Source organism: Gadus chalcogrammus, chromosome 16 (genome assembly GCF_026213295.1).
Source record: "Gadus chalcogrammus isolate NIFS_2021 chromosome 16, NIFS_Gcha_1.0, whole genome shotgun sequence".
Lineage (NCBI taxonomy): Eukaryota > Metazoa > Chordata > Actinopteri > Gadiformes > Gadidae > Gadus > Gadus chalcogrammus.
In genome coordinates, this window is record NC_079427.1 from 18,496,426 (window position 1) to 18,515,265 (window position 18,840).

The following is an 18,840-nucleotide window of genomic DNA, read 5'->3' on the forward strand; positions in this document are numbered from 1 at the left end:
AAAAGATTTAAGTGATCCACGACAAACATTACGAGAAGGTTTTTATTTTATTTAGGCTCATTTATCCATTTTATAGCATAGTTGATGCAGCTATTTTGTAAAACTTACTAAGACATAAAGCTTGTTCATCATCAGGTCCTCTGCTGACCAAATCTGCTTCAAAACGTAATCGTTTTTTTGGATTAGCATCATCATTGATTTTGTTCAGACTCGGGAAGCATTTTTAAGAACGGCAGTCAAAATCACCCAGCCGTTATTTATTTCTTCAGAAAGCAAATTCCACATTCGCTTTCAAATTCAAACCGCACAAAGCACTTCGTATGTAATCCGAAACGTAGCCCGCGACTGCGTTTTAGTGCAACGGATGGGTGAAGACGTCATCGTGGTGGTATGACCATGTCATACGAAGGCTGTGGATCCCAAAACATGTTCAGTCTTACTAGGCCAGTTCTGCTAAGGTTAAGGGTCAGAAGACAAAAAGGTCAAAGGTGACCTGAGGTGAAGGTTGTGATGTGGTGGTGTCGTAGTGAGTTGTGCATGGCTCTAGCGCACTGGAGTACCGTACCCCCCCCCCCGCCCCCCCAACACACACCCTCCAGTACCACCGCACAACGTCCAGGACGCGACGGTAGTGAGTTCTGATGTGAGGCTCTCCAACAGTTTCATTGTCTCTAGCGTCCGTCTCTTTTTTTTTTTTTGCCTTTTCTTTTGTATTTATCTTTAAAAATAAAATAAAATGAAGGAAAAAAAGAAAAGAAAAATCAGAAAAGGACTAATAGCGCCCTTGGGGAGGTGGACCTCTCCCGTGGGGGAGCGCCGCCGGGTCATAGGTTCATACGTAGATGCTCAGGCCTCTTGGCGGCCTGCGGGTAGGCCGGCTGCTTGGCCTGGGCCATGCTGCCCCCCGAGGGCTGGCGGATGGGCAGCGGCGCGGACGCCTCGCTCCCCGTCGTCACGTCCATCTGCTCGGGGGTGGACAGCTCCATGGCCTGCTCCTGGGGCGCGGGACGCATCATGGCGCTGGGGATCAGGCCGCTCCGGGACCAGCACTCGCCTCCGGAGAACTTCACCGGACTGGGTGTGAGTGCGGTCGGTGGAGGAGGTGGAGGAGGAGAGGGCGTGGGGACGGAGGGTGAGACAGAGAAACAGGTCAGGGTTTCGTTCGTTGGATCACACGGGAACAGCGCTCTTTGGTGTGGATAATTACTGGTGTGATTCACATATTTAAATCCATTAAAGCTAGGGTGTGCAAAGTCGGCCTCAAATTGTCGAAATTCTCTTCACATTCCGACAATCAAATCAAATGCTCTGACAAAGAAATCGTGTATCTGTTTAATAATTAAATTAAATAAAATTAAATAATTAATTTAATTTGTGCTGAATTAAATGATTGGATGGCCCGTCTGTCCGCCGTCCTACCTACCTACACGGCTACCTGCGTTTGCTCAGTACCGAGGTCTTAGACAAGGCTAGACAGCCCTATTGCTAAAGCGAGCGAGCTAGTCATGGGTTTGAAGGGTGGGGTGGGATTTATTGGGTTTGATACTTTCATAATCTTGCTTAATCTGGCTGGTTTCTGCGAAATGCCTAGACTAGCTATACGGAGGTGTCTCTGGGGCTGGATAGTGTTGTATGTGTAAAGAAGCGTTATCCCTTAGTGAGGAGATTAAAACAGGACTCACCTGAGGGGGGTTCTTGGGCTGCCCACAAACCGCCGGGGAGAGCGGATTTTTGGCTCGAAGGAGAACTTCTCTTTCATGTGTTCAAGGACAGATGGGGCTACGTACGTGAAACCCTGTATAATTAAGAGGCATTTGTTAGAACACATTATTCTACTTCATTTAAGAATGCTTGATTCTGATTGGCTGGGAGGAGGGCATTAACCCGGCAGGTTGCCCGCAGACTTATATGTTCTACTTGCTGCTGACTGAGCACAGCGTCATCAAATAGTAGATCAATACGCCGCTTGTATTTTTTGAAATACTTGACTCTGATTGGCTGCAGGGTTTCCATTAATCCCTGATGGACACCTGCTAAGTAGTTCCAGTCAAATTGTCGATTCAGCCTTCAAAACTGGCGCTGGTAAATTGTGAAAAATGCATTAAGCTGTCATCAGAAAACGCTATAGACCCTATAGTATCTGTGGTATAAAGGCTGGGACAAATTTCTAATTATAAATATGTACACTTTATGTTGAAAGTATAGACCGTTGCGATTCCCATTGAAACGAATTGTGGTGATTAGTCTTGAAAACGAGAGCTGGTAAATTGCGAAAAATCTATTAAAACTAATCAGGCAACGCGGTTATATGCGATAGACCCTAGTATCTGTGGTGTAAAGGCTTGGACCAATTTCGAATTATAAATATAATATGTACAATCCATAACGTTAGCTCTCTGGCTCATAGCTCAGCGGACTAGAATACCTCCCGTTGCCAAGTCATAGTTAAGGTCCGTCCTATTTACTGGAGGAGTGAACAACCTTTCCGTTGCATAATAACCTTACGGGTGGGTAATGATTATTCCAAGCATAATTATTAAAGTATTTTAATTTTTTTCATTATGTTGGCAAGCAAGAAGTAGAACAAGCGGGATAATCACCTCAAGGCAGGGCAATAAACAGTTTGATATGCCCGGCTCGGGGAAGGTAAGCCGTCCACGAGCCAGGCATATCAAACTGTTTATTGCCCTGCCTTGAGGTGATTATCCCTTACATATTTCCCTTGTTCAATACAACACACCTTGCACACCCCTGATGTGTGTTACTTTTATTTGTAACTTTATGAATAATCAATCCATCTCAATATAGCCATAAACCGGCTACATAAAATAGCCACAGACGTTAATTAGAAGTCTATTTTAGGAAGCAAAGGACATATGAGAGGTGAAGAGCAGTGTGGTGGTTACCAGAAAGGCTTGATTGGCACTCTCACTGAGGGTGGAGTCGTCTGGACTGTCCACTGGGGTCTGACTGGTAAACTTGGAGTCGAACTGACTCACGTCTTCGGCGGATTGCTGCAAAGGAGGGACAGCAAGGTATAGAAAGGAAGGGGGGAGGGGGGGGAGAAAAGGAAAGGGTGAAGGAGAGGGGAAACAAGACAAGGAAGAAGAATTACAACCTATGTGGGGTTCAGGAATGTGAGACATGGTGTCGGATAGACAGGCGTGTGAAATAAGAGAAGACTGGATTACAGTTTAATGGCTAACTGTCAGGCAACCGGTTCTCAATCCAATCGAGAGATATAACCGGGACATTAAAACCCTTTCTCGTTTTCATAGAAACAGGCACAAAATAGGGACTACGGTTAAAGCTCGGATAGGCAATTTATTCAATTATAGAACCTTTATTTTTTTCACATTTGTCGATTTTCTCTTAACATGACAGAAATCAACTAATCAAATGCTGAAAAAAAACTCATCTGAATTTGGTCAGAGGCGTGTATCAAGGTCATAGACCCTGTCTAACTACCTACCCAGCTACCTGCATGCATTCCACTATCTCACTGCGCATGACCAGACTCTTCCACAGGGCTAGGCAGACCTATTGCTCAAGCTAGTGTTCTTTGTGTTTTGGGGGGGCGGCTTTCGAGGAAGGCCTGAAGGGAGGGCGTGGATTTCTTCAGTTGGAAATTAAAAAAAAAAAAGTAGCTTACTCTGGCTGGTTTCTCCAAATTGCCTCACGTTAGCTTCAAAGCGATAAAAATAAACCAACCATAATAAAAAAAAAACGAACTAACAAAACTGGGATGCTTGGGTTACACTTGGCTCGACGCAATTGGCCATCGATTTAGTGTACAGCGTGTTCCTGTCTTTGACGTGGATCCAACCAGCAACCTTTCAATTGCAGATAATGTTAATCGTGGTTGTGCTTTGAACTCCGTGTGTCCTCCTACCTACCAAGAAAGGCTTAAAGGGAGGCTCCACTTTTCTGGCCAGCAAGTCGTCCCAGTTGATGTGCCGGAAGAAGGGATGGGCCTGTGGGACAGCACATGAGACTGAGTGACACCGAGGCAGGGATCCAGAGGTTTGGTTAATTTCATGGGAAGATCAAAATAGGACAGCAGCGGTATACTCTTGGTTGCAATGTTTGTGTGCATAGCATACGGTCTGAGACTAAAGCTTGTTGTGCTCCAGCTAGGCCCTGCAACATCGAGTATGAGCTCACCTGGACCTCGGCAGCGTCACCCACCATGGCTCCCAATCGTGAAGAGGCGTTTCTCTTCAGCAACTGTCAAAAGAAAGAGAGAAACATATACTATCTATATAGGATTATGAAAACAACTTGCAGAAAAAAAAATAAAAAAATGCAGGTTACCCGTTTGAGGAGATCTCTCGCTTCCTGTGTGAGGTAGGGTGGCAGGTTCAGCTTGCACTTCAAGATTTTATCAATCGTCTTTTTTCTGTTTTCACCTGTGAACGGTGGCTAAGAAGAGAGGCCAAAAAAAAAGAAAGCGATTTCAAACACAGTCAAACTACAAGCGATAACCCTCGGCTGGTCCGTGTGGCGGGTGCGTGACCCACCGCTCCCGTGAGCATGTCGTACATGAGGGCTCCGAGGCTCCACCAGTCCACCGCTCTGTTGTGCCCGCTCCTCATCAGGATCTCCGGGGCCCTGTGAACAATGGGGGCCCGCACGGGTCGGGTTATAGCCCAGTCAGCAGATTCGCACTCATAGTGTGGGTAGGAGGTCGCGGGCGCATGTCCAATGTAAATAGGGGAGAAGAGGGGCAACACACACACACACAGTTTTCCCTTACATTATGAGGGATGAGCAGTGGGCAGGTAAGTTAGGGAGTGTGGGGCTTACATGTACTCGATTGTACCACAGAATGTATGGGTGACTGTTCCGTCGTGAATGGACTCTTTACACAGCCCAAAATCGGTCAACTTCACGTGGCCTGGGAGAAAAAATAACAACATGTCAAGTTATTTTCCACTTTCTCAGCACAGCAAGAATTGTGGATTTGGGTTCTGAAGGAATTTGAATGCATGCTGACGTCAACACACCGTGGCTGTTGAGCATAATGTTCTCAGGTTTCAGGTCTCGGTAGATGATGCCCTTCTGGTGCAAGTGGCCAAGAGCCATGGAGATCTCTGCCAGGTAGAAACTACAACGACAACAACATTACCATGAAGACACGCAGTCAACAAAAAATGCATTTCCAACATACAGAATCCGCAAGATGATCGCAAAAGTGGTGATTGTGAAAGCACACTCACCAGGCAGTGTCTTCCATGAAGATGCCTTCTCTCTCCAGTTGCATAAAAAGCTCTCCTCCTAAAAAAAAAATCAACGCAACCAGGGTCATACAAACACATCTAGCAAACACATATCAATTCTTTAGATGCTCCCACAGACGCCCTTGAATAATGTCCTGCACAAGTGTCCATGAGATAGTCATCAGCCCTGGGGGTCCTGACCTGCTTTGTGATTGAGGCCGGTTAAAGGAGAATCTTCTTTATATATTATTATTATTAAGGGTTGTGAATTCGACCTGGAATAAAAAAGTAGAAAAAACACGCTTCTTGCAACAGACAGAAGGGGCAGAAGCTTGTCGAACGAAGGCCTACCAATGCCTTGAAAGAAGAATCAAACTAGTGTTTTCCGGAAAATTATTTTGACTGTGAGAGCAGAAGCAGTGGCTGGAACATTGTGGTAAACATAAACTGCTGCGGCCAAGAACAAACACCACGATTGGCCGAGGCCCTAAAGTGGGACTCAGGCAACCTGTCTGGATTTGAAGATGAATAGAGTATTTTTAAACTTTAACAAGTCTCTTCCCAAAATGAGAAGGTTGAAGATATTTCCAGCCCCCCAAAAAAGGAAAATAATTTCCACACATTTTTTTTTTTTTATAATCCATATTTGTTTAACGGCAACTGGGCAAGTGTGTGTTTTATTTCACCAAAAGTAGTCCAATGTATTGACACAGTTCACACATCAGAGTTCTGCTCAATACAAACCCTGGAGAACAGACATTCTTCAAGGGCACATTACTGTTTGTTGCCAACAAGAGAGGGAGGCCGTGTTGAACCCACACACAACCCCTATTTGTGTTTAGAGACGCTTAAGGTCTAAAATGGCTGAGCGGGGACTCGGGAGACAACGGAGAGGCAGAAAGAATTTGCAACCATACATCTTATTGACTGGTCTCCATGGGGGGGTGTAGAGTGGTGTGTGTGTATGTGTCAGAGAGAGAGAGAGCGAGTGTGAGAGCTCTTGAAGTGTGCACACCAGAGCATATTTGTATGGTCATTTAAAAGATGGCACTCCTATTTAAGGCCCAATCCCATTTCTACCCCTTACCCTTACCCCTCCCCCTTGTTTTGAAGGGGTAAGGGGAAGGGGGAAGGGGAAGGCGTAAGGGGTAAGGGGAAGGGGTAAGATGATTTGAGATTTGATGCATGACCATAAAAGTGTGTGTGTGTTGCTCTGTACTGACCACTGAGGTATTCCAGAATCAGGTAGAGTTTGCCTCCTGTCTGGAAGGCATAGATGAGGTCCACGATGAAGGGATGCTTCACCTCTTCCAAGATATTGCGCTCTGCCTTTGTGTGTGCAGTGTCCTTTGCGTTTCGTACAATCATAGCCTGTGGGAACAATGTGAAATCGTTTTTGAAAAAGTACTTCCGCACATGTCAGCAAACATAAGGGTAGTGTTGGCCAGATCAAAGCAAAAATAAATATGCATTTCCCTGTCTATCATTACCCGGTGTGACAGTGACAATATGACAGATACATGTATGGGTACTGGATGGGCACTAAATATTTGACTGAGTATTATTGCACATCATTTGGTTAGGTACAAAGAACAATGACGAAGCAGAGTGGCACAAGATTAGAGTCATGTCATTACGGTCCTTTAAGACCATCAAGCACAGGCAGCGCGACTGTAAGGCAACATCCGTACAGGCTGAGAAAGTGCTTTACATGCCAAGGCAGCATTAGCGAAGTGGCACTAATGGAACTATAGTATAATAGTGTTCAAATCTTACCCCGAACAGTAAGATTCAGGGGGATAAAGCTAATATTTGCAGACAGAGTCAACATTCACAAATTGTGATCTGTGATCATTTTTGCTGATGCATTTTTTTTTTTTGAAGTGGCAACAATGAATATCAATCAGAGGATGCATGTGTCTTGCCTGAAGTAAATAGCGGTAAGAAAAGGTCAGTGGCAAAAAAAACAACATACAAGTTACCTTCTTTAAAACCTTCATGGCAAATATCTTGCCTGAAGCAGCACCGACAACCTTGCGAACCTGAAACACCTGAACAAGACATGGAATCATTAGTTGGTGCTGCCTTTGCAAACGGCAGTGTTACGATCATTAATGCAATTACAAAAGGTCTTCTTTAGCGCTGTCAAGACTCGTTGAGAAACAAGCATTGATTTTGAATCGAGACTCCCAAAAATAAGTCTTGAGATACCAAAAGATTCACACTTCTAGCGTGTACAGTGCGAGTTCTAATCGAGACATGTCACCTTCATAGCACCACTAGTACCTTTCCGTAGCCGCCCTTCCCCAACACCCGAAGGAGCTCAAAACATTCCGGTCTGATATTCTCCGTCCCTCGGTTGACGTTGTCTTCTGATATCTCGATCTTCTCGCAGTCATCCATGTTGCTGCAATAGATTCATCAAATCAGTCATTAATATTATTACTTTTTTGAGAAAAGTCAGAAAGCCATATAATGCATGTTCTCTGCCCAGCACACCACAGTAGCTAGCACTTACAACTCAAAGCCGCTGCACTGGTCCATGAAGTCGTTGATCTGGGTCTAATCCAGGCAGTGGAGGAAACAAAACAAAACAGTGCCATTTAAACAGTTTCCTTCTGTTTCACTAAAGCATAGCATATAATATAACGTAGAATACAACATAACAGATTTTGACAGCACAGAACTTCGGTGTCTAATTTAACCATTGCATGTAAATATGCCCAACCTGTCACACTGATGTTAGCCTGATGCAAGATAATCAGCAAGAAAGGATGTACCCAAGGTGTCAGCAGGTTATCACACAGACAAATGACAGCTGTCATGTTGCAGACCCAGGAACGCACTAAAAGCTTTACCAACATCAATGTCGAGTTGCTTATTGTAAATGCTGTCCTGGGGGGAAACAGACCCAGTGTTGAACGTGGGATGAGGTGTACAGAGGACAGTGATCGGGTTGGTTCTGTCTGCAGCTCTACTTGCGCAAATAAACTGTTGCACACCAACAAGTGACCAGGGCTCGTGTCTCCCTGCACACCAACAAGTGACCACGGCTCGTGTCTCCCTGCACACCATGGTGAAACCACGGCTCATGTCTCTCTTTACTGCACACCGTGAAGTAACCACGGCTCATGTCTCCCGGCACAGCAAACGTGCAAACTAAACGCCAAAGAGCAAATCTGACAGCACTGGTTTAGCCCAATGAAAACGAAACGAAGCGCTGCATTTAATAGACCGTTGCTTTGGCCGAGTTAAAACCCTTCCCTGACAGCTGACAGCTGAGTTACACTTTCTAAAACGGCAGCAAGTTAGCATAATGGGCTTCCAATGCTACTGTAACAGGCCTGCGCCCGGGGAAGCGGGCCTCGTACGCCAACCAGCAGCCTACCGAGCTAGCGGCTACACATAGGCACAACTGCACCTAGAAAGGGTTTCATTAAAGTACCTCCTCAATCTCATCGTCGGAGACATTTTCCTCCGGCTGATCCAAATCGATGTCGAACACCCCAGCCATGGCTGCGTTTGATTCAGATTGCTGACTCGCAAACCGAGAGAATAGCTCGGGTTCCCCACCTCATGGACAAACACACGTCGCCGCCATAACCGGCTACTACACTGAGCATGCGCAGTGCGCACCATCCAGAAGGGGCGGTGACCTGGGGATGAGAGCTGAAGGAGTATGCTTGTGTTCATGTACTGTTGCATGCGTCTCTGAAAGTTGACAGATACTAGGGCTTTACTCCATGATCTGCTCGTTATGTTAAGCATAACGATGAATAGATCTACGATCCTTGACTGAAAATTTTGGTAAAAACCAATAGGATATGTTTTGCCTTTAATTGGGCGGTCCGTTCAGTAGAACCGGATCTTGCATCCATGCTCTCGAGACAACGCATGCAGGAAGTGCCCGTGAAGCGCACCAGTTTCAAAAAACTAATTCGGCGTCTGTATCAGTCATTTAATTTATGTGACACTAACGAACAGCAGTGGCGTAAACCAAGGTGTGTTGGGCTGGTCACCTCTTGGCAAGATGTCCATCGTAACAGTACAGCTCGGACAGTGCGGTAACCAAGTGGGCCAGGAGCTGTTTGATGTGATCTGTAAGGACGCCCGCGACGGACAGAAGAGGGGTTACAGCGACACCAGCACTGCGCGCTTCTTCCACGAGACGACCACCGGCGGTAGGACGGCTGTTTCTGATGCGTTGCGGATCATGATTCGACTATTCATCGTTTGGTTTGGGCTGTCACCCTTCAGTCACCATGACAGTTGACGCTATGTTGGCAGATCTCGCAGGGAAAAACATGCAACGTCAGCCCTCAAATTAAAACTTAAGGGCTACGCAGAGCTCGTAGTATTCGACTCCTGCGCTCTCGTATGAACATGATGGTGCCAGTCTCACCACGGCAGGAGGCTGGGGATATGACTACATTGCGATCCAGACATGGACGTAAACAACCCAGAATGAAACTGACGAGGTGACAGAATAAGTGGATTCAAAGGGTATGTTTCTTAGAATGTCCCAAAAAAGTACCAGTATGTCTTTCACGAGGGCACATGCGTGAGTCTTTGAAATAACCGATTCCACATTGTTTTAAACTTAAGTGGTAAAAACGGACCAGTGTAGATTCGTCCCCAGCTGTTTGCGAAGCGCGTCTCCAATCTCCATAGTGACCCGAGTTCATTCAAGTTCATCGTGACGTCAATCGTGTGCACTCTTTTAGATGATGCATTGGGTTATGGTTGGAACTACAACTGCTAATGTACTTCTCATCTAATCTTCCTTCGAAGATGCATGCTTATCTCGCAGGATCTTGTAACAATGTCAAACATGGAGAACATCAACACGCTTGTCTAGATGTCACCATCTACTCATGTTACCTGGTCAATTCTTAATGCATAATTAATACTTTTTTCTTGTGTAAATCCAACAGACTTAACCTCAAGGGCTGTGCTCATTGACATGGAGCCTAAAGTGATCAACCACAGTATGAGCAAGGCAGCCAAGTCGGGCAGGTGGAGATATGGGGAAAAATCCCATTTTAGCCAGAAACAGGGTTCTGGCAACAACTGGGCAAACGGGTAAGCACCATCAACCCAAAAACCAATGAGCTCATCTTTTTTGTTGACGATAAATGACCGGTCACAGCAACAAATAGATCACGGAGGAGCACCAACGTTGTTGTAAAACATCGCTGCATGTGCTATTAGGGCCTGATCACTGCACATACACACACAACAGATATTTTTGTGTCCTGCTATAGTTACTGTGTCCACGGTCCACGGCACAGAGAGGCTATGGAAGACCTGGTGAGGCGGGAGGTGGAGCGCTGTGATAGGTTGGCCGGAGTTGTGACTATGATGAGCGTGGCGGGAGGCACGGGGTCCGGGGTCGGCACATATGTCACGCAGTGTCTCCGAGAAGTCTACCCCAACTCCTTCATCCTCAACCATCTCACCTGGCCTTATGACAGCGGGGAGGTAGGGCTGTTGTGAGTGCACACTTGTTTTGGCTTTTGTTTATTTATGTGTGGAAGTCAGTACGTAAATATTATGATTGGATGTTATGGTGAAAACAAACAGGCAAATGAATACTCAGTCCCGAGTTTTGTACCATATGTTTTGCAAGCTTTGTTTTCAAGTTAAACCGTCAGGCTAAGTTCTTCGTTCATATAAGAGAGCACTGACTCATATTTCATGCTGAGAAAAATGGGAGTCTGGAATATTATCTATCTAATATTAAGTTTGTGAATCAATGTCATCACTGCATGTATATCCGTCTCTCATTTAGAATTAAGTGTAAAAAAAACATAGTGTGACCTTGTCCTTTCAAGGTAAATTCCTCCTCCTCCTTCCTCCAGGTCATCGTGCAAAACTACAACTCGGTGCTGACGCTGTCTCACCTCTACGGGCTGTCGGACGCCATCCTGGTGCACGAGAACGACACCGTGCACCGCATCTGCGCTCAGCTGCTCAACATCAAGCACATATCCTTCGGGGACGTCAACAGGGTCATCGCCCACCAGCTGGCCAGTGTGCTGCAGCCCGCCCTGACCACTGACTCGTACGGCGACTACAGCAGAAACCCCCTGGGTGAGAGGCGTGCGAGAGGCGTGTTCACTTGCGGCGCGGCCCCTCTCCGTTGTGCGGTACGGCTCGGCACGGCAAAAGAACAAAAGGAACAATGAGACGCTCCCCGGATAAGTCCTTCATGTGATTGTCGAAGCTATGGACAAAATATCAATGCTAAAGCATATATGCTATGAGATGAATGTGTTTTGTGAGCTGGGCTCTCTTTTGAAACTGTTCTTGATGTTTTATCTGGAAAAATAAAGGTTAAATAAATAAAATAAACTCCTCCCCAGGTGAGCTGGTGAGCAGTCTGGCTTGCCACCCGGAGTACAAGCTCCTGAGTGTGTGCGGCATCCCGCAGGTGGCCAGCTCCTCCATGGCCTACAGTGTGTTCAGCTGGCCAGGCCTCCTCAAGCACCTCCGGCAGATGCTCATCTCTAACACCAAGATGGAGGAAGGCAAGTTGGCTCAAAACAATTAAGAACATAAAATACATTACGCTATGTTATCTATATGATTTAATATATATTATTATGGTATATAATAACACATTTACCATTATGATATCTAGCTCTTTGGATGTTTCACATCACACTGGCACATTTGGTTTCATGTTCTGAAGATGATATACCCTGGGGAATGGGATGTAGGTGGTTGGTAGATGATGTCAGACCATTGCAGCGAACATGAGATGGAGGGCAGGAAGTGTTCACTGGATACACATACACTGGATATGTTTCTTGGGGGTTGATGTTGTGTCCAAGCGTTATGGTTGAAGGATATGATGCTCTGTCTGTAGTAGCAAGACAAACTTTAATAAGGCTGTTAATGTTATGTTTTGGTTTACTAGGGGTACAACCAATCGTACGCATAGTGACTTAGAAGCATTTCAACCTGAAAACTAAAAGCATCCACTCAACCAGGCGAACACTAGACTAATCGTTGTTTTTTTTAGGGGAACCCAGCCACACATGAAAACTGTATGCCTCCTCTAGAACATATAGTTTGTCATGTGTGAAAGACGAATCCTCAGTCGAGTCTACTGACTCAACAGCGGATAAATCGTAAATATTGTGTAATAAATCATTCTTGATAAACCATTTGGGTTGATTACTTTTTTTTTTTTGTAGTATCTGGTTCCACAGTTTACGTAAGAGTACTGCTGCTCGATGTTTTCCATTTCACTTCCGGCCCTTCATCTGAAGTTTGCACCACTTGGGTTCATTCAATTCATGGTGAATTCAAAATACCTATTATTCAAAAATAATATATATATACTGTATATATTGTGAGTACATTTGTATTATTCTTAATATACTTTGCTATTTAGAGCAAAGTTTGATCTTTAAATATGTAAGTATACATATTTGGCTATAATATTCCTCTTTATATCTTTTCTACAGGCATAGACTGGCAGGTGCGGGCCCCTCCGGTCCACTGTGGTGGTGCCGAGTGGGCTCACAGCTTTAGAACGACTGGTTTCAACAGGTCTCTGGCCAATCTGCTCATATTGAGGGGGAAAGATGTCTTCAGTGCAGAAGCTGGTGAGCACTTTATTTTTAATACAACTGCTATACAAGATCGTAATATATCAGTTTTTTTCAACTAAGAAATCCAATACACCTTTTATAAAAAGAAAAGGCATGTTTTTTACTTGTATTTTTTAAGAATATGTAACCAGAAATTCTAAAATAATTGATGTTCACAATTTAATTTGAATAATCTGATACCATTATCCTGTAAGGATTTGGTATTTTTAACAAGACTTCATTGAACATGACCATACAGGGATTATAAAAAAGAAGCACTTAGAATCAGGAGGAAAGCCACGCATGTTGGAGGTAATGTGATCGCAGAGACGGACCACTCGCATATTATATGTAATTGTTAGAAGATAAAGAAAGGTACAATGGAAACACTGTTAACCAGGATGGTTGCAAATTGTTCAAAATGGTTATTATATATGTGCTACTGTATGAGTGTTATGTAATTAACTATCAATATTTTCTGTTTTTATTTCTTTGTCTTTGTTTACGATAGCTGCATTGTTTACAATTAACCTGGACACATCCATAGTTAATGCTGATCAACAAAGATTTAAATAATGGAAGCACTAAATCCCATTCTCTATACTACAGTATTACTAGTATTGACACTTCCAAAACGTTTTGTTTTTATTCTGATAGTCTCTCCAGCCTTCAACCTTGGAGGGGCTAAATCTTACCGTGAAATTCAATATAAATGTATAAAGAAAGTGAATACTTTAGTGTAAGATATATACAAATGTGTAATCCCCTGCATATTTTAGAACATGAAATACGTTTTCAGATCATTTCTATGAAGAACACAGTGGCGCTGTAATAAACACGGAATAGGCGTAGATCTTCTCAAGCACGCTCTTTTCTAAAGAAAATCCAACAATGTGTGTATGTTTACAGATGGATTTCAGGATGCAGCGCTCTACACCTCATGGCTTCCACCCAGAGAGGCTTTCAGTATGTGGAAATCCCCCGTTTCCTTCAATCAGTACGAGAAGTCTGCTACGCTAGTCAGCAACAGCCAAACTCTGCTGAAACCTCTTGATAACATGGTGCGAAAGGCCTGGAACATGTTTGCTTCAAGGTGGGTGTTTCTTTATACACCAACTTCAAATCAAGTTCCACTTACATTAAACCAAATCACAACAAAATGCATTTCATCTGCGGAAGGTGGCTTGGGGAAGGACATTTATTTATTTCTCCCTAAATATTTTCTTCAATGTTGAAATTATAGCATATTTTACTAAAAAATTCACATTTGTGTTATGTTTTTTTTATTTTTAATTGTTGCAGGGCATACATCCATCAATACACCAAGTTTGGGATTGCAGAGGAAGACTTTCTAGACAGCTTTACATCTCTAGAGCAAGTAATATCTAGTTACACGCAACTGTGCTAGCCTTGGACTCTCGAAGCCAGTTACCGGGCTGTCTCTGGTAATAGTTGTCTCCTTTGACAGTTGCGTGCATCCAAAACTAAGAACTGTGAACTTAGTAACAGATTGTATTTAGGAATGACATTTTTCATGAATTGTTTTTATTTAATTCTGATGGATTGACAAGTAAACATTTAATGTTACTCAAGAGTGCTGTATTTTAACAGCCCTTTCAAAATGCTGGTTGTTATCAACATCCAATAAATCAAACATAACTTTTCTGTACTACTTCAATAAGGTACAATATCAAGCCAATTCCTAAAGTGGACTTGTAAAGGCCCATCCAAAACAAATGGATCAATCTAGAGTCAAATCAACACAGCATCTGTGGACAAAGCCGTTGGCCCAGAACTTCAGCCAGCTTACAGACCGTTGTTGCCGTGACAATAGAGCAGCCAACACCAGTCTGATAAGCTAGCTGACGGGACGGGAGAGAGCAAGGCGCCACTGGGAAAGTGGAGGAGTCATGTCCGTACAGGACAGACATTGGTGATTTAGTCAACAAAGTAAAAGTACAGAAATATAGTTGGGTTGCCTTTTGAAGGCAAAAGGTCAAAGCATATTTACTACTCAACACTAGATGTGGCAGTTAACGCATTATTATTAATGGTAGTTTAATATTGTAAGACTGCTTGCATACTAATCCAAGGTAGTGAATTTGTACCTACCTTTCAGGTGCCTTCATCTGAGGATTTTACACAAGTTAAATTATGTCAATCTTAACCAGCAAGCAGCTTACAAGGGGAAATACGTACCAGTTGACTTACCGTCTATTGACGTCCATCAGGGATAAAAAAAATACAATAAAAATCTATTACAAAAAAACTCAGACATGGAAACCAGGGCAATGATTAAGACATTTTATATATGCTTTGATCAAGGTTCAATCTAAATGTACAGAACAAATGGAACAAGTAAGCCAAGAGAACAATGTTACTTTACAAATGATATCACCTATTCCTTGTTATGTTTTGAATTCCGTTATATCCAGAAAGACCATGAGAATAGAAATCCATGTGCACGTACCCCCCCAAAAAGATATTAAGTTATTTACAGGATGTGCAAGCCATCAATACTACATAGTTCTGACTCGATATTGCTTCGTTTTTTTTTACCATTTCTAAATATATACGACAGATCCCTTAAACAAAACAAATGGTTTGTCATGTTAGAGGACAACATAAGGTTAAAATGAAACCTTGAACAAATGAAAAAAATATAATAAACGCTTAACCTTATTCAAATCAGCACATTGTATCCACGGATCAAGCTTCAAAAGACTGTCCATACCTTGCACACGGGCTCAAAAAACAAATTAAATACAAATCAAGTAAGTAAGTATCAATTAAGAACTGTGTTCAATGCATGTGGGACCCTCCCATCTTTGCATAAGGCATAGCAGCGGAGCAGCCTGGTCGGCTGCTCCGTCTGCCGCTTCACATCTGAGGTCTATGAAAGGGTTAGTCTGTTGCTAGAGACGGACATCTTCGTATCAGCAGGAGTGGGACCAATCACACAGAACACAATTTAAGAGGTGAGTGGCTGGCCAAGGGAGAGAGAGTTATTGTATTTGGAGGTGGAGCGCGGGAACCCTACGAAGGTCGAGGACGGACAAACAAGAACTAACAGCGCACACATACACACACACGCACACACACACATCCTTCAAAAGAACGCGGACAACAATAGTGCCTGGTGTGGAGCCTCTCTTTGAGCATGGGACTAGGGTGAGGTTTGTTGTTTAGTTGTCGAGAGACCCCCTGGAGGGGAGGCGGGTGGGCAGTGGGACTGGTTGCCGGGGCAACACGTGTCCAATGGGCTTTGTCCTTCCAGTCGTGGGTTCGGACGCCCATCATCACTTGGTCTTCTCCTCCGAGTGTCTCCGCTGCTGCAGCCGCTTGCCGTAGCTCTGCGCCATGGAGTTCACGATGGAGCACACAAAGTACACCACCATCACCAGCACCACCTTCTCAAACACCCACGACAGCCAGTTCTCACCCTGCACAACCAAGAGGAGTGGTGGACAGCAAGGTTAAAACATTACACGTGGACGATGCCGTAATATTGCTTCTGCCTAAAAAATACCCATTACCTCCCAGTGTGTGCGGCAGCAACACAATACGACTCATGTGTGATCGATGTGTGGGTTTTTAGAGACTATGATGACTGTGATACATGGTTGCAGTGTTTCCCTTTCAGGGACCTGACCAACGTTTTAATTTGTCCTACCAGTTTGAAAAGCCAAGCCATAATAGAAACAAGCCATGTTTATACTTGTTTATGAAACATTCAGCAAACAACGACTGGAAATGGGGTTTACCCCCCGCAACCGTTTCGGTCAACACTGGAGCTGTATTATTACATTCACTTATCAAAGGGTCTGCAAGCAGGACAGGCCGTTTTAAAGTTTTTTTTGTTAGCGATTTGGTTACGAAGATTAAACAACGTAGTGTTTTGTGATTCTTCATTTATCTAAATTAAAAATTCAAAAATAGCTTTACAAATTGTTAAAGATATTTCTTTACAACACTACTCACAAATAATACAGCATTAACTTCAGCCTTGTATTATTTGCGACTCCTGTCCTGTCAGGACGTGCTCTCCTCTTTAGGATGAACATGTGTGGATGTCCCTCAAATGGAGCTGGTGTTTTCCTAATGGCTCAATCATTGACCCACAAGGATCAATGATTGAACTAGGTTGCGTTGGCAAGAGGGGGGTGTATCTTTGTTCTTACCGCGGGCGTGCCTTCCCCTGCGTGGTGCAGCTTGTTCCTCTGGGCATCCAGGTACTGACTGAAGGGCTTCTGGAGAGCTGGTCCCACCCTGGGCACAGACCTAAAGACACACACAGCCAAGAGGGAAAGAGAATAATGCAAAAGTCAAGCCACTCACCCATTGAAGCCCACTTCCTCCAAATGCTCCCATCCAAACTGGAGGTTCAGGTCCTTATATCCAGCCCGCTGTCCTCTCCCCGAGACACCCAGTCCCAGTATGGGTAGCTTCCCTGATACAGCTGTACCGCTCCTCCCCCCCTATGCTACATGGAGGTCCTGGTTCAGAGCCCTCCATCCAACCCCTTGGAGCTTTGCACAGAGGCAGGCAGCAGAATGGAATGAAACAGAAGCTTCTCAGCCCTGCTTTTATACCCCTCAAGTCTCTACAGGAGTGTGTGTGTGTGTGTGTCAGCCCCATCAACCAGGAAATGAGTCGCCATGATGTCATCGTCATTACCACCATCACTGCCTTCGTAGTGGAATCAGGGCGTGTTTATACCCTTATGGTAGGTTGGATTAGCTAACTAGTGATAAAAATTAATCATTTGTATCAGTTAGTTTATTATTGGGTTCACTATTGGGTTAAAAAAAAATTGGATAGAATTGTATAAATGTGAATTTTCAGGGGGATTAACAGAATTGACTCCACTGTAGTCTTATATTCTTGTATCGTCGTCAAACCAAACCTTTTAGATTTGAGGCGACAGAGCTAAATAGTTAGACATTTTATTTACTTTTTCACTCAAAGCTTAATAGGATAATAGCAGATGTCAAACAAAACAAAGCCTGAGTCACTCAATCTTCTAAACGTCTACACAAGAAGAAAACATTCAATCTACTCCATGCCGAGTCAGAATCCGAGCCCTGTATCACATCATAGCGACTCATCTAGAACAAGGCGGGTTCGCTGTAACAGATAGAACTTATTTCCAATGAAACTTATCACACAGGAAAAAAGCAATAAGCCATGATGCAGAACAGAAAATGGAAACAAAGTCATCTTATCACTCACACCAAGCAATGTATAAGTAATACTAATAGGCCCACTGGGTCCCTTGAAATTTATGTTTTTTCACTTGAAAGCTTTTCCATATTTTACTTTTCATCCAAGCAATGTTTGAGGTTATTTTCATGAGTCTATTAGCCAGTATGTTGTCAATCAAATCAAACCTGAAATTAACCAAATCTACAATCAAGTGAAACGAGAGCGGTGGGAGTTTATTTGTTCCTCAGGTTCACTTCCTGAGAGAGATTGGCCCCGTCTGAGAGAGGAGCAAACCGAGCTCGAACCATGTTCATGAATGGACCTCACACACGCCCTTGACCACCAACGCAGAAACTTACCGACGACAAAGAAAATACCTTTGCTTGGAACGGCCAACTCAAACAAGACCCGTCGCCGGTGCGCAGCCATCTGCTAATTGTTTTCGAACATACTTCCATCCACAAAACCAACAAAGAGATGTTGAGTCAGCAGCACACCTCGGCTGATCACTCGCTTTCACACAAAGGGTAGGGGAGCGACTTACCCTATAAGTGACACCATCTGCTCCACTATGTGCCTGCTGAACGTGATGATGACAAACAGTTTCTGCAGGGAGACGGACCAAAACGAGGGGATTAGCTTTGTTACTTCCCAGTCTATAACAAAACCTTGGGGAACAAAAAACAGGTTTTCCGTTACAGAGATGACATATGATTTGCAACTGGGATTAAAAATATCCTCTATTCCAGATAGAGACGGGTAAAAATAGGATTTTATTCTTAGTAATCGTAACTGCTTAACGGTTAGTTCTGCAG

General features: G+C 43.9%; 3 protein-coding genes across 6 annotated transcripts in view; 1 reads left to right on the forward strand and 2 right to left on the reverse strand.

Annotated features, from left to right (window-relative positions):
* rps6kb1b (ribosomal protein S6 kinase b, polypeptide 1b) lies at window positions 1-8,872 on the reverse strand. The gene is made up of 15 exons (XM_056611779.1): window positions 8,665-8,872; window positions 7,738-7,781; window positions 7,506-7,626; window positions 7,202-7,270; window positions 6,443-6,590; window positions 5,220-5,277; window positions 5,007-5,107; window positions 4,807-4,897; window positions 4,521-4,611; window positions 4,315-4,422; window positions 4,165-4,227; window positions 3,897-3,974; window positions 2,907-3,014; window positions 1,683-1,795; window positions 1-1,074 (listed from the first exon to the last, which is right to left on the reverse strand). Exons 1-15 carry the CDS (start codon window positions 8,731-8,733, stop codon window positions 825-827), a joined length of 1,512 nt encoding a protein of 503 aa, XP_056467754.1. The 5' UTR covers window positions 8,734-8,872; the 3' UTR covers window positions 1-824.
* Window positions 8,858-16,646, forward strand: tubd1 (tubulin, delta 1). The gene is made up of 8 exons (XM_056611781.1): window positions 8,858-9,400; window positions 10,154-10,301; window positions 10,484-10,700; window positions 11,081-11,312; window positions 11,585-11,749; window positions 12,695-12,835; window positions 13,730-13,913; window positions 14,123-16,646. The coding sequence occupies exons 1-8, from the start codon at window positions 9,250-9,252 to the stop codon at window positions 14,226-14,228; spliced, it is 1,344 nt and encodes a 447-aa protein (XP_056467756.1). The 5' UTR covers window positions 8,858-9,249; the 3' UTR covers window positions 14,229-16,646.
* vmp1 (vacuole membrane protein 1) overlaps window positions 14,688-18,840 on the reverse strand; it is a 16,529-nt gene continuing 12,376 nt past the window's right edge. For all 4 annotated transcript variants that reach the window (XM_056611782.1, XM_056611785.1, XM_056611784.1 and 1 more), the window contains exons 10-12: window positions 18,570-18,631; window positions 17,002-17,101; window positions 14,688-16,263 (exon numbers count right to left, since the gene is read on the reverse strand). In XM_056611782.1, coding sequence (XP_056467757.1) covers window positions 16,120-16,263; window positions 17,002-17,101; window positions 18,570-18,631 — 306 coding nt within the window. In that variant the 3' untranslated portion in view covers window positions 14,688-16,119. The remainder of the gene's footprint in view (window positions 16,264-17,001; window positions 17,102-18,569; window positions 18,632-18,840) is intronic.

What these genes read in the sequence shown, in the direction of transcription:
- rps6kb1b (XM_056611779.1), bottom strand. Translation starts at nt 8,733, where the DNA reads ATGGCTGGGGTGTTCGACATCGATTTGGATCAGCCGGAGGAAAATGTC. An exon ending in CCGACGATGAGATTGAGGAG is followed by an intron (nt 7,782 to 8,664) that starts GTACTTTAATGA and finishes TGCCTGGATTAG; the next exon opens with ACCCAGATCAACGACTTCAT. An exon ending in TGTGGTACAATCGAGTACAT is followed by an intron (nt 4,612 to 4,806) that starts GTAAGCCCCACA and finishes CATTGTTCACAG; the next exon opens with GGCCCCGGAGATCCTGATGA.
- tubd1 (XM_056611781.1), top strand. Translation starts at nt 9,250, where the DNA reads ATGTCCATCGTAACAGTACAGCTCGGACAGTGCGGTAACCAAGTGGGC. An exon ending in CTACAGCAGAAACCCCCTGG is followed by an intron (nt 11,313 to 11,584) that starts GTGAGAGGCGTG and finishes ACTCCTCCCCAG; the next exon opens with GTGAGCTGGTGAGCAGTCTG. An exon ending in TGGAACATGTTTGCTTCAAG is followed by an intron (nt 13,914 to 14,122) that starts GTGGGTGTTTCT and finishes TAATTGTTGCAG; the next exon opens with GGCATACATCCATCAATACA.